Source organism: Herpailurus yagouaroundi, unplaced genomic scaffold (assembly GCF_014898765.1).
Source record: "Herpailurus yagouaroundi ecotype Mexico unplaced genomic scaffold, PumYag 159, whole genome shotgun sequence".
Classification (NCBI taxonomy): domain Eukaryota; kingdom Metazoa; phylum Chordata; class Mammalia; order Carnivora; family Felidae; genus Herpailurus; species Herpailurus yagouaroundi.
Genome location: NW_024412400.1, coordinates 45,946,355 through 45,961,379, shown reverse-complemented (window position 1 = coordinate 45,961,379; position 15,025 = coordinate 45,946,355). Strand labels below are relative to the sequence as shown.

Below are 15,025 nucleotides of genomic sequence, written 5' to 3'. Positions count from 1 at the left end.
AAATAAATAAATAAATTGAAAACAATTAATTCCTATGAGAAAGGAAATTCAGAAGCTTTCAGACTCTGAGGACATGTCAAGCATGTGTCCAGATTTCCAGAGAGTATGAACTTATGTCACAGGAGGAAACTTGTCCAGTGGTGATAATTATACAGAACAAAAGCCCCCATCACACTATCATCTCAGCAAGCATTTGAAAATCCCATTAGGTCTAATGCCCTCCCAATAACCCCTGCCTCTATCCTAAAATGAATTTCAGATACTATAACCTATGCATGAAATATAACCTTAAAAAATCAAATTAATGGCCTAATTAACTGTTAACAAATGAAAAAAATTATAATAAAATAATGTATAAATGTTCCAACATAACTACACTAAAAATAACAACACACCTCAGATTTCCAAAATGTTCCAGAGGTGGTCTAGCCCCTCTTGCACCGTTAACATTTTCATTTTCTACTTTCATATAAACACACACACACGTACATATAAACCAACTATTCTTCTATGATATTCTATGTGTGTATGTATTTAATATCATGTTACAGTTTTGTATTATGACCTACATCATGAAAGAATCTTCAAAATAGAAACAAAAAGATACGCTTTCTGGGAAAGACACTTCTATCTTTAAGGTCATTCTGATAACCACCTTAGTAGTTAATATGAATGCCTACTCTACTCCTAGCAACTTTTTCTTACCTATTTATCACCAGTGGTCCACTATCATGGTTATCAGCGATTTGTGTGAAAATATACTGACAAATCATAGCTTCAGTATTTAAAAGATAACAGTGACACTGGCATGACATCAAGATATCTACTGGTTGCTAATTTCTAAATTTTAAAATGCCTTAAATCCAAGAGTTAAATGGTTAGTCACAAAAAGTACAATTAAAAATTTTAAGACCAGTGAATTTGAAGTTGATAAAGAAATGAATAAATGGAATTTTGTACTTAACATATACGAGATGGCAAGTGCGAGGTTCAAAAAAGTCTTCATTAATATGACTTTCAACGGCTACACATCCATCCTCAAGATGCCTCTGTGTACATACCCACACCCTTATTTCTGCACATGTATCTGCAGGTGTATGTACTAAGTCAGTTTCACATTTCAGAATATGGCAAATTAAAATATACTAAACTTTTATTTATTTTTTTTTAATTTTTTTTTTCAACTTTTTTTTTTGTTTTTTTTTTTTTTTATAGAGAGGGACAGAGAGAGACAGAGCATGAACGGGGGAGGGGCAGAGAAAGAGGGAGACACAGAATCGGAAACAGGCTCCAGGCTCCGAGCCATCAGCCCAGAGCCTGACGCGGGGCTCGAACTCACGGACCCCGAGATCGCGACCTGGCTGAAGTCGGACGCTTAACCGACTGCGCCACCCAGGCGCCCCTATACTAAACTTTTAAATTCAAACATTAGTGACCCAATTAAATTCATCCATTTAGGACCTGCTTCCTATAAAGGAGATACTGATTTCAATGTTCCCAATACACAAAGTAATCCTTCCAAAAACATTAAGCATGTTGACACACTTTTTCGAAGATGCAGACTAAATCCTCCACCCAGTCAAAGTCGTTAAAAACTCAGAGCAGGCACCAAGGGAGTCCTCTGCTAAATGGAACTTGCATTTGTAAGAGTTGTTTCAACTGCCTTAAAACTAACAATGCTACTTGCCAAAAGGACCAGGCTTTTTCCCACTTTGAGCTCTTAGGAAAATTCTCTTATAGTCTGCAAATTATAAAGCTCTGAAAGGAAAATTTAGAAACTACATATCCTTTTTACCCCTTTCCTCTTTGGTCAAGATAACAGGTAGTCAAGTCTCTGCTAGTCATAAAACTTCAGCTGAATACACTTCTCCCTCTTCCTCAGTAGGAATAAAGACTGAAGCAAAAAACAGCACAAGTGCCCTCTTCTGGTCAATATGATTTACATCAGCTTCTCGGACAGGAGGATTCAGTCATTCCTCAATGGCCTTATTCATCCTCCCAACTACATTTTAAACTGCTGCTGAGCCAAATTAACATGACCCTCTTATAGAGAAACTAAGCCCTAATGGAGATCTATGAGACAGGAAATACCCACGCAAATATTTTCTGAATGTATCTAATTTTTGCAAAAGAAAAGGTTTACAGGGATTATATTTAATACAGCAAAGGCAAAGTAATTAACAGCATTAAAAGGGCTAAGACCATTGAAAGCTGGAGATCAATATATCCAATAGAAGCTGTCATGTCAGGGCAAAGGTGTTACCTTCAATACAACTCAAGGTGAGAAATGTCAGACTGTTTTCTTTCAACATATTGGTTCATATAAAGGTATCACTTGACTCCTAAAAAACTAAACTATAAAGTATTTGCTCTCTTCTTAAAAGCAAGCTAGACAGCCTTGAGGTTCTTGGGAAGGTTACCTGGAACATGTGAAATGCCAACTTTTCGTTGTATTCCCATTGCTTCATGGCTTGCTCCACATCTGGTGGCACTGGGACAGGACCATCACTTGTGCTGGAAGCCATGTGGTAAAAGTCAGAAATCTTGGCCAGCTGCTCTCGAAGATATCTGGTAGATATTTGTGTCCACTCTGCATTTAAAAAAAAAAAATTTTTGTTTTAATTTCCAGACAAGATGGATAGAATAATTAATGTTTTCTCCCCCTTTCTGACAATCTTAAGGGTGTACATATAAAACAAACATCTTTTACAAAAAAGTGGTTTTGACACAGCAAGCACTGTGCGAAGAAGTAAGTACAACCACCCCAGAGCCTTTAAGTAATGCAACGTGGCCAGACCTAGTAGGAATGTTGGCCAGCTCTTGGGTGGAAAGGACGGCTCTCCCCTTGCGCCTCTCTGTGACCCCTAAGCTAGGAGAAGAGTTGCCCACACTTGAGTTATGTGCATTTAGTGATGCTCTGGGAGCATAAAAGATTTTTTTGCATACAAAAAGCCACAAGCTGGGGAGCCTGGGTGGCGCAGTCGGTTAAGCATCCGACTTCAGCCAGGTCACGATCTCGCAGTCCGTGAGTTCGAGCCCCACGTCGGGCTCTGGGCTGATGGCTCAGAGCCTGGAGCCTGTTTCCAATTCTGTGTCTCCCTCTCTCTCTGCCCCTCCCCCGTTCATGCTCTGTCTCTCTCTGTCCCAAAAATAAATAAATGTTGAAAACAAAAAACAAACAAAAAAAAAAAGCCACAAGCAGGAAATAGAACTGTGGAGGTGAGTACTTCAAGAAATTTCAATTCTACTGAAGAATTCAAAACCCTTCAAATGCCAAGTCTTAAGGTAGATTTTTCAGGCTCCAAGTTGGATTTCTAACTTGCCTAATTAAGATCTGTTTTGTTTTCATCAGTCTGTAAGAGGAGTGGCATTCGCCGTGGGCTGGCCCTTCACAGCATTCCGACCTGCACTCTCCCCCTCCCCGCACCTGCCAGAAACACAAGCGTGGCTGCCTCTTGGACAGCCATCTGGACCTTCAATTAGTCTCCGCTCCACAACCAACACAAGATGCCTCAGAACTCAATCAGAAAGAGTAGTGAGCAACAAAAGGTAGGAGTACAGAAAGGAAATAGGAAAAGTACCATTACAAAAACAAAAAACAAAAAACAAACAAAAAAACCCACAAATTATTCAAAAATGTCTGCCAGAGGAGCACAAATTAAATCAGTGTGTTGCCTCTGGCAACCGTGAGGAATGTGATGCCAACTTTAGCCCATTCTGTGGATAAAAATGTAATAATTGCATGCTCACAGCCAAATTTCCCCAAGGATTAGTGAAACAGCATTTCAGAAGAAACCACCCTACTGAAACGTTACCACACAATGCTGTTTTCCCATTATCCAGGCAATTGGCTCTCCCGCCTTATTTTTAAAGGAACCTATCTTGACAAAAGTAGGAGCAGAAACTAAACATCTGTTGGGGACTGAGGGCTTTGTTTTTATTTTTTAAGTACTGTTAAAAGTACTTGACAATAGTCCAGAGAGAACTACCGTTAAGTTTTGGTCTAAACAACTTATTCTCATTGTGTCTTATTTAAAATTTTCAGATGCACGTGTTAAACTGTAGTAATTAAGCCAATGCAAAAAGATGAACAGCTACTAGGTCAACATTCTGTCCCTAGTGTAACAGTATTTTAGAAAGCACCACCAATAACATACTAATATTCATCTATCAGCATTAAAGACATAACAATACATTATCAGCATCATCATCTGATGCCCCCATTATGAACTAATAGTCTCATGACACTCGTTTGACAAAACAAAATGCCCACCATCAGATGAGATAAGTTTAGCTTGGCTATAATAAGCAAAAACAAAAATAACAGGGATCCAAATCCTAGCTTTTGTGTGCCAAGCCTTGCTATTAACTCTCTCAGCATGGTACCATCCTCAATACCCCCACAGAATATTTTAGCCTCAAGAGCTAAAAATAACACACATATTCACACACCACCTACTTCGTCCAGGGTATATTTTCAAGATTGTTAAATACATAAGAAATATGTGTTCATTACAGAAAAATGTGTAATGCAGAGATGAAAAAAAAAACATCTGTAATCCCATCACTCATAATTAAATATTCTAATATATATCTTTTCAGTCATTTTTCCTTTATATGTGCTGGGATTTTTTTTATTTTTATTAAAATAAATCTTTAATGTTTATTTTTGAAGAGACAGAGCATGAGAGGGGGAGGGGCAGAGAGAGAGGGAGACACAGAATCTAAAGCAGGCTCCAGGCTCTGAGCTGTCAGCACAGAGCCTGACACAGAGCAACTCATGAACTGTGAGATCATGACCCAAGCTGAAGTTAGATGCTTAACCTTAACCAACTGAGCCACCCAGGTGTCCCTATGCTGGAATGTTTATATAAACATGCATTTCTTTTAAAAATTATGCTGAATAGGACATTCCACAATCTGAACTCCTTGTGGGATTCAAATGGTATGCAAATGTAGGTCTCTTGAGTAGTGTTTTTTAACACTAACTATATTTAACTGGCAGTAAGTTATCACATCAATCAGATAGATTCAGAGGTCTGGGACATAAGAGTCTACAGAGGATTAGTATAAAAATTAGGATGCACACAAAATGTTTATTAAAAACTGAAAACAGAAAATAACAAATGGCCCCCAGTCTTCCAACACCACGAAATTATTAGGATCCACTGACATCCCTCATGCTTAGTTAGGACAAATAATGAAAACCGAGCAGGGCTGGGGGGTGGGGGCCACAGTGGCAAGGCAGGCAGTGGTTCTCAGCCCTGGGTGTGAATTCAGTCCCAGGGGGAACTTCGACCAAATTCCAGTGCCTTCAGTTCCTCCTGCCAGATCTAGACTTAACTGGCTGGAGGAAGGAGCTGTTTTTTATCAGGTGATAAAAAGAAAATAGGAATGTATAAAAGTCACAGGGAAGATGGGTGGGGGGTGGGGGTGGGGGTAGGATGTGCAGTGTTCAACGGTGCAAAAGGCGCAGAAAGTGAACAAGGAGACCACTCTGAATGTGGAGCAAGCAGCTCTAAATTCAAGCAGCTCCAAGGATACGGCCACATTTGCAGTTCACTGATGTCAAGCAGAACTCCAGGTCCGTGAAGCCGGATTATTAGAAAGTGTGTCCACATAATTCACATTGAGAGTGAGTGGCACCAGGAATCAAGACTGAAAAGAATGACTGGTCCCTTTGACAACACTCCCCGGAGCCTCCATGAATCCCACAGCCACTTATTGCCTCTTTGTTAATGCCTAATCCCCAAGACAGAAGGGGTTTCGGAGGTCATACAGCTCACCCTAGCATTTTATAGATCCGGCACAGCAGGCTTATGCAAGGTCACACAGCTAAGCCAGAAGTACACCAACAGGTGTGAGATGCCCCACTGTAGTACATGAAAACATGTAAATCGACAAACACATAAAGGTCATAACAGACATGCGCCAAGTTCCATTAAAGATGATCCTCCTTGGCCTGGAATACCTGCAGTATTAATAAGAAAACTGGGAGCCTGACAGAGGAGGAATCTGCCCTGGGGGCAAACACAAAGCATGCCAAATGCAGCAAGGCTCAAGGGGAAGGTATCCTGGCAGCAAAACATTAGTTGAGAAGCAATAGAGGGCTGCGTTTAGTGGTTTTGCTAAAATGAACTTTGGAACAGGATGGCCTTGGGTCCAAATTCTAATTCTGCTACTTGCCTGTGTGATGTGAAACAAGGTATCTAACTCCTGCTAAGTCTCGATTTCCTCCTCTGCAATAGGAATCAATAAAATACATACACACACACACACACACACACACACACACACACACACACACACGAGAGTTACCGTAAGGATGAGTTACTTAGCATGGTGCATACAATGCAGAAATAGATCAATATGTTGTAGCTATCATCACTATTATTGGGATGAAAAGTTTCCTGAAAGGAGACTAAGGGTTAGATCTTGACTGTCAGAGGATAGCACCTGTTGTCACTGATGTTAGACCCTGCCACTGCCACAGCTGAGCTGCCAAGCCTAACATAATGCTCTGGATAAGGATTTATAAAATCAAACAATGAGTTTCATAGTTCCAAAACCTTCAATGGATCAGCAATCCTTAATGAATTAAGGCCAAACTTGTTACCTGGAACTTAAAATCATTTCAACTGCTACCTATCAGTAAGTACCTGAAGTTGCTTTCTGACTCTCATGCCCATGATGCTCTTTACCTACAATACCTCCTTTACTCACCTGTGTTCACTTGTGATAATTTTTCTGGACCCAATTCAAATGTGACATTGAATATGAAGCCTTCTCTAGTCTCTGGACACCAAGCCACCACGTAACGGAGCTCTCTCTGTTCTCTGATAGATCAGAATTTCTGTTCTTTCATCCTCTATCTCTTTCATCTCCATAAAACTATGTCTTATATAGTCAACATCAGAGTACTAATGTGAATCAATACACTATAAGGTGCTGCCCAAAGTAACTACTAAATTAAGTCACTCCCCAATTATTCTGCCTCCCAAATCTTCCTACAAACATCTTTGCTTTTTAAGGTTTTTTCTTTGTTTTTGTTTTTTGTTGTTGTTGTTGTTGTTTGTTTGTTCTTTTCTTTAGAGAGAGAACATTCAAGCAGGGGGAGAGGGGCAGAGGGACAGAGAGAATCTTAAGCAGACTCTATGCTAAACACAGAGCCCAATGCAGGGCTCAATCCCACAACCCTGGGATCATGACCTGAGCTGAAATCAAAAGTCAGATGCTCAACTGACTGAGCCACCCAGATGCCCCTCTGCTTTTTAGTTTAAACTCATCACTGCATAGCTACCTTTCAACACCATTTAGGAAATGTCAAATTCCCTGTCTAGTATGCTGTGTCTTTGTTACACCCAACACATCTAGAAGCACCTGCTAGTCAATGTACTGCAAAAGGCCCAACCAAATACTGAAGTTTCTTTCTCTTTAATAAACTTCCAGTAAATACATATGTGCGTCCTTTAATTTTGTGAGGCTCATTTTCCTGGCCAAATTCTTTCCTCTGATATCAAAGCCAGGCGGAACTCACTCTGGAAAATAAATCCAACAGAGATTATTTAAAACTTCAACCAGTCCCAGAGACTAAGGTGCACATTTTTAAGGTGATCCACTTGATCTAAAACTTAAGTCAAAGATGACAGTTTCCTTAAAGGAGAAACTCATATCCTAGAAAATTCTTCCTATGGCTACACCACTAAAACAAAAGTCCTTGCTTTTCCACAAAGGGAACAGCCTGCTTCTCAAAACTGTAGGATGTTGAGGGTTTAATCAGCCTGACTTTGGTGCATATTGATTGAGGAAAAAAAAAAAAACTTCATACATGTAAGACACAACACATTCCACTTCTAAATACTCAGTAAGAATGACTGAAAGATTTTCTACCAGTTTTTCTCATATTTTCTATTGTTAAAAGGCTTTCTTGATCAAAGGATACCATCAATCAAGTGAAAAGACAACCTACAAATTCGTAGAAAAATATTTGCAAGTCACCTATCTGATAAGAGACCTGGATCCAGAGCCTATAATGAACTATAACAACTTGATGATAACAAGATAAATAACCCATTTTTTTTTAATTGGCAAATGATCTGAATAGACATTCTCCAAGAAGATAAACAATGGCCAATAAGCAGATGAAAAGATGCTCAACATCATTAGCTACCAGGAAAATGTTATTCAAAACCACAATGATATACCACTGGGGCAGTGATAAAAAGACACATAACATCAAGTGGTGGTGAGGATGTGTACAATTTAGAATCCTCATGCCTTGCTGGTAGGCATGTAAAATGCAAAACAGTTTGGCATTTCCTCAAAAAGTTAAAAGTGGAGTTGCCATAAAACCCATCAATTCCACAACTGTATTCCCAGAAGAAATGAAAGCACACGTCCACACCAAGATTCGTCAAGAAATGTTTGTAGTGGCATGATTCACAATAACCAAAAAGTGAAAGCCACCCAAATGTCCATTAACTGGTGAATGGATAAATGTGTTATATGCATACAAATACCATTCAGCCCCGAGAAGGCATGAAATGAACTACTGACACATACTACAACATGGATGAACCTTGAAAACATTATGCTAACTGGAAGTAGGCAGTTTCAAAGGACCACATATTGTAGGATTCCATTTATATGAAATGTTAAGAATAGGCCAATCTAGAGGGGCTAATTAGATTGCCTAGTGTAGATGGGGAGGGAGGGCAAATGAGAAGTGATGGCTAAAGAGTACATGATTTCTTTCAAGGGCAACAAAAATGTCCTAAAATGTGGCCATGGCAAGAATATGCAATGAGGAAAGAAATCACTTCAATAAACGGTTCTGGTAAAACTGGACAGCTGCGTGTTAAAGAATAAAGCGGGACCACTTTGTAATACTACACACAGAAATCAACTCAAAAGGGATTAATGACCTAAATGTGAGACATAAAACTCTAAGAAGAGAACATAGGTAATAATCTCTTTGACATCAGCTGTAGCAACATTTTTCTAGATAGGTCTCTTCAGGCAAGGGAAACAAAAGCAAGAAAATTAAACTACTCGGACTTCACCAAAAACTTGTATGCAACAAGGAAACCATCACCAAAACAAAAAGACAACCTACTGAATAGGGGAAGAGATCTGCAACTGACATACCTAATAAAGTGGTTCACATGCAAAAGATGTAGAGAACTTCAAAACCATCGAAATAACAATCTGATTTTAAAATGGGCAGAGAATCTAAATAGACATTTTTCCAAAGAAGACATACAGAAGACCAACAGACACATGAAAAGACGCTCATCACTGGTCATCAGGGAAATGCAAATCAAAACCACAATGAGACACCACCTCACATCTGTCAGAATGGCAAGAATCAAAAGCCCAACAAAGAAGTATTGGCAAAGATGTGCCCTGTTGGACATTCCTCAAAAAATTAAAAACAGAATTACCATATGATCCATAATTCTACTACTGGGTATTTACCCAAAGAATACAAAAACAGTAATTCAAAAAGATATATGCACCTCTATGCTTACTGAAATATTATTCATAATAGACAAATTATGGAAGCAACCATGTGTCCATCAACAGATGAATGGATAAACATGTGCTGTGTGTGTGTGTGTACACACACACACACATACACACACACACAAATGGGATATTACGCAGCTGTAAAAAAGGATGAGATCTTGCCATCTGCAACATGGATGGACTTAGAGGGTATTATGCTAAGTGAAGTAAGACTGAGACGAACACCCTAGGATTTCACACATTTGTAGAATCTAAAATAACAAATGAATGAACAAACAAAAAGCAAAATCAGATCTATACATACAGAGAACAAACTAATGGTTGCCAAAGGGGACAAGGGTCGGGGGATGTGCAAAATGGGAGAAGGGGAGTAGAAGACACAGTCTTCCAACTATGGAATGAATGAGTCATGGGAATAAAAGGTGCAGTATAGGTATTATAGTCGGTGGTATTATCACGGCATTTTATGGTGATGGATGGTAGCTACACTTGTAAGCACAGCATAACATATAGAAATGTTGAATCTCTATGTCGTATACCTGAATCTAATGTAACACTGAATACCAAATATACTCAAAAAAATTTTTAAGATTTTTAAGTCATCTCTACACCCAACATGAGGTTTGAAACCACTAAAGTATACTTTACATGAACTGCAAAGTTTGTTAATAACTCAATATAGCTGCCATATAGTTTTATTAAATGTTTTCTTGAAATACGTTACTATCAGTAAGAAATCATCTGCATTGCATGAAGTAAAAGACTATCCCATACTGGTAAAAAGTAATCCACTGCAAGATGATACAGGACTTTGAGGGGGTGGGCAGTGGGGAGGAGAGGGGCAAAAACAAGGGTGTCCGTGGGTCAACGGTTAAACCTGGGTGAACTGTAATAGGGACTTTATTCTTCTGTATCTGTACATGTGTGAAATTTCCATAATAAAAGGCTTAAAAAAGTTAATCAGTTGTATCCTATAAAACGATTCACAGAAAAACCTGAAATTCCCTATTCAGCCACTATTCACTTGGGAAATGAAAGGGGGAAATCAGCATGCTGATTGGCAGGCTGGATAAAGAATAGTCCAGATGAAAAGTGCTGTCTCAGTGCGCCCGGAGACCGACAGCGTCAGCCCAATGGCTGGAATGCTGTGTTTTGCTGAATGGTCAGTCACTGAAATCAGGCCCTCTGGCTGGAAAGCTGAAAAGGGCGGGGGGGGGGGGGGGTGTAAATGGCAGTGGAGGGAGACAGTAGGAAGGCTGTGATAACAGAGTATGACATTTTTTTCATGTTTTAAAAAAGTTTTCCACTAATACAGAATTACCTGTAGAACACGGGTGTTTAATGGCAAATAGCCAGTATCTGTTTTTGTCTGGATGAGTAATTTTCCTATGTTATTTTTTAACTGGCTATTTCTCTCTGGTTTTATTTACTGAGCAACAATATGAAGTACTGTTAATTAAAAGATCAAGGTGGCTACTCAAAATAAAATAAAAATTATGGGTATTATAAGCAGCAAACATTAAGTGCCTACTATGGGCCAGAAACTGTCCTGGGCTCTGAGGCTACAGGGGGTTGAAGATAAAGCAGCCCCTAATTGGGGCAATTCACATAGGGATACAGATCTTGACAGCAGTGAGGTTAAGTGCTCTGACACGTCACGTGACCCAGGAGAGGAAGCAAGTGGACATTGTAGTCAAGCCTTGAGGGACAGTAAGTACAAAGGGAGTTCCACACACAAAGAGCACTGTGCAATGTCCTAGGCAATGCAGAAAACAGAAAGGCAGAAGGACAGAAAGCGCCTTTGAGACCAGATAGGTGACCCAGGCCAGAGGTCTTCAAACGCTAGTGCATGAAATGGTCACCAGAGGGCGCTGGTTAAACACACAGATTTAGCTCTGACTCCAGAGATTTCAACCTCAGAAGTCTGGAGTGGGGTCCAGAACTCTGCATTAATAACCAGCAGCCCAGATGACTCTGACCCTGGTAGTGATGACCTAACGAATTTGGTCTTTCATCACAAATGATTAAAAGCCACTGAAGGATTTTAGGCAAAAGAATGGTAGGATCAGATATGTAAATTAAGACCTTCTCAGATAGTTGTAGGGGAGAGAAAGTGTAAGGAGACTATCAAGTGCATTGGGGAGGTGACCAAGGAGGGAACGAAAAAGAGGCAGGTGACATGGTAACCAACCTGATACTGGAGAGAAGGAAGAGAGGAGCAGGGCATCTTCCAGATTTCTCAGTGGGGTGGCTGAGCAGATCCTGGAGCCACTGACGGAGATGTGGAGTGGAGACAGGGAGCAGGGGGGAGGGGTGAAAGGGCTGAGTTCATTCTGTTTGTTTTTATTAACTTTCTGTTTTAATTAAACTCTGTGCAGTTGTAACAAATACTGCACAGAGATCCGACATACCTTTCACCTACCTTCCCCAAAAGCTAACATCTTACAAAACTACATTAAAGTATCACAACCAGGATAGTGGCATTGACACAATCCACTGACCTTACCAAGGTTTCTCAGTTTTGTGTTCAACACCTGAATTTGTGGTCCCGGAGATACTCATGGGGAAACATGTCCGAGGCAGGTGGACACACAGGTCTGACACTCAAAAAAAGAGTCAGTGCAAAAAGACACAGGTATGGGGGCCATTATCATGTGTCATTTCAATGCCTCAAAGAAAGTGATTATGACGATAGAAGTGCCCAGCAGACATAGTCCAGGAGCAGATAGGTTTATTCTGCACAGTCAGAATATTAGTTGGCATCCAGCCCCACCTAGGCCCCAGCATAGGTTAACTTGCTTGGTAGTGGTTGGTCAAGAGCACAGGTTCTCAAGTCAGAAGACATGGTTCCTGTCTCAGCTCCAATCACTTGCCAGCTCTGAGATCTTGGGTAAGTCACTCAGACTGCGGGTGCCTCGTCACTTGTCTACAACACAGAGTTAAGTGTACTTAGCCCACAGGGTTATTTCCAGAATTAAGAGATAAAAACCTGCTTACAACTCTGGGGCATGCCCAGAAGAAAGCAAACACCCATGATTTACAGGCCTGGCAGGCGGGAGCCCACACATAGGAAGGAAGTCACCCTAGGTGAAAGTAGCTCAGTGGATGAGGCAAAGAAGACAGGTAAGGAGGCCTGGCTACTGTGGAAAAGTCTGTCTGGGTGTCTACCAGGATGGAAGTGAGCTAAGGAAAACAGAGAGAAGTTTCCTACTCTCTGAAGTTCAAGGGAAGGAAGGCTTGAGGGAGAGATGATTCGACCAACCGTTATGAGCAAAGGGCATCTTACCCAAGGAGTGAATGATGTAAATATAGGAAGGAGGGACAATACTCCAAACAAGATAAGGACCATTACAAGGCAAAATATAAATAACTGCACAGTTGTGTGGCAGACCGTTAATGTTTAAGGATTTCAGGGGAAAAAGAGGCCAGACTGGCCAATGAAGGAAATGGATGGCAAGGTCTTGGGCAGGGAAAGGAGGAAGTGGGGCTGACAGGAGAGGGCTGGTAGGAGCACAAGAGTTGCATTCCTAGGAAGCAAGTAAACTCCTAACTGTGCCTTTCTGCATCCTAGGTGCTGCGGAGTATCTCACACCTGAGGAGAAGAGACTTTGACACTTCTCTTGGTTTGGCACTCTAGGCTATCAGGTCTCCCAGTTTTTGTTTCCATTCTGATGTATGCAATGTTAACTGTTGCATTTAGGAATTTTTTTCCAATAGTCCTTTTTCCCTATCAGCCCCATACAAGCAACTGAAGCCAAGGCTCTTGGCAACCACAGAATCCAATTTTAGCCCCCAGAACAAGACTTCCTTATTCACCACATCAATCACACCCCCAACTTCTCGGCAGAAGTACAGCTTCAGGGGTTTCCTCCTAACAGACGGGCTCATACTCAACATCTGCCAGAACAGGCTCTGCTCCTTCTCAGGAACGTGAGATGGCTCTCTGAAATTAACGCTATAATTATCACATGGTACATTTCTCAAAGCTTTTCAGATATCTGTGTATACCTGAGTGAGCGGCGACCTTGGCCACGCTGAGATATTCCTGTCAAGGAATAACAGGCACGCTATTTTCACAAATATTAAACTGGTGCATTTAATTAACCCCTTAGGACAGGTCCCCACAGTCCTCCACATCTGAGACTAAGCCTCAAGTTTTATTGCCCCAGGAGAGGAAAGCTACAGCTCGACAATAGACTTGGTAAGGAAACCACAGCTGTGCTTCCCTGTGTGTGCGCCACTGAAACCTCAGACATACAGGGAAGCCTCCCCTGAGGACTTGGGTGGAAGGAGAAGGGGAGGAGCAGGCCTGGAGAAAGACATTTGCTGCCGGCCCCATGGAGACATGTGAACTACTTAAATTATTACACTGGACATTTCATTATCTTCACTCCTCTCTCAGTTTCTGCTACTGAGGAAGTGGTTGAAAGCCCTGATCATTGACAGAGCCACATTAACTACATTTTCACTTTACACTTCACATTGGAATTTAATTTCATAATGAGCTTGGTTTGAGTCAAGTCTCAACAGTAGAAGCACTGTGTTTACTACTTAAGACTTAAATGCAATTGCTGTGAAGTTCATACTTCTGAACAAGCCTTAAGTAGGTAAGAGTCTTTCATTAGAACAGGAATACAAGTACTACAAACATTGGGGCACCTGGGTGGCTCTGTCAGTTAAACGTCCAACTTTGGCTCAGGTCATGATCTCACGGTTCACAGGTTTGAGCCCCACATCAGGCTCTGTGCTGACAGCTCAGAGCCTGTAGCCTGCTTCAGATTCTGTGTCTCCCTCTGTCTATGCCCCTCCCCAACTTGTGCTCGTGGTCTCTCTCTCTCTCAAAAATAAACATTTAAAAAAAATACTATAGACATCATATTGCCAAAACCTATGTAAAGCAACTCTAGACTAAAAAGCCCTGAAACAGAAAATTGCTTACACACTGTACAGACTAAGCAGAAGCAGACCCATCCCCATGATCCTCTCCTCCAGAACTCACCTGGCCTTTTGGTTTTTTTCCTGGAGCCCAAGAATGATGCATGACGTATTCATTTAATTAAATCTATTCACTTTTGTCCAAAAATTAACAACTCAAAAACCACAAATGTTGGCAAGGATGGGGAGAAAGGGGAGCCCTCTTGCACTGTTGGTGGCAATGCAAACTGGTGCAGTGTGGAGAACAGTATGGAGGTTCCTCAAGAAACTAAAAATAAAACTACCATACAACCCAGCAATAGCACTACTAGGAATTTATCCAAAGGATGCAGAAGTGCTGATTCATAGGGGCACATGCACCCCCATGTTTAGGGCAGTGCTTTCAACAATAGCCAAATTATGGAAAGAGCCCAAATGTCCATCAACTGATGAACGGATAAAGAAGACAACTGATAAACGGACTATTACTGGGCAATGAAAAAGAATGAAATCTTGCCATTTGTGACAATATGGATAGAACTGGAGGATATTATGCTAAATGAAATAAGTCAGTCAGAGAAAG

The 15,025-nt window shown here is 40.8% G+C and overlaps 1 protein-coding gene across 7 annotated transcripts in view; it reads right to left on the bottom strand.

The window, feature by feature from the left end:
* The window catches only part of MED12L (mediator complex subunit 12L), a 341,839-nt gene that overhangs the window by 270,169 nt on the left and 56,645 nt on the right, over positions 1-15,025 (bottom strand). For all 7 annotated transcript variants that reach the window (XM_040480492.1, XM_040480491.1, XM_040480494.1 and 4 more), the window contains one exon: positions 2,421-2,590. In XM_040480492.1, coding sequence (XP_040336426.1) covers positions 2,421-2,590 — 170 coding nt within the window. The remainder of the gene's footprint in view (positions 1-2,420; positions 2,591-15,025) is intronic.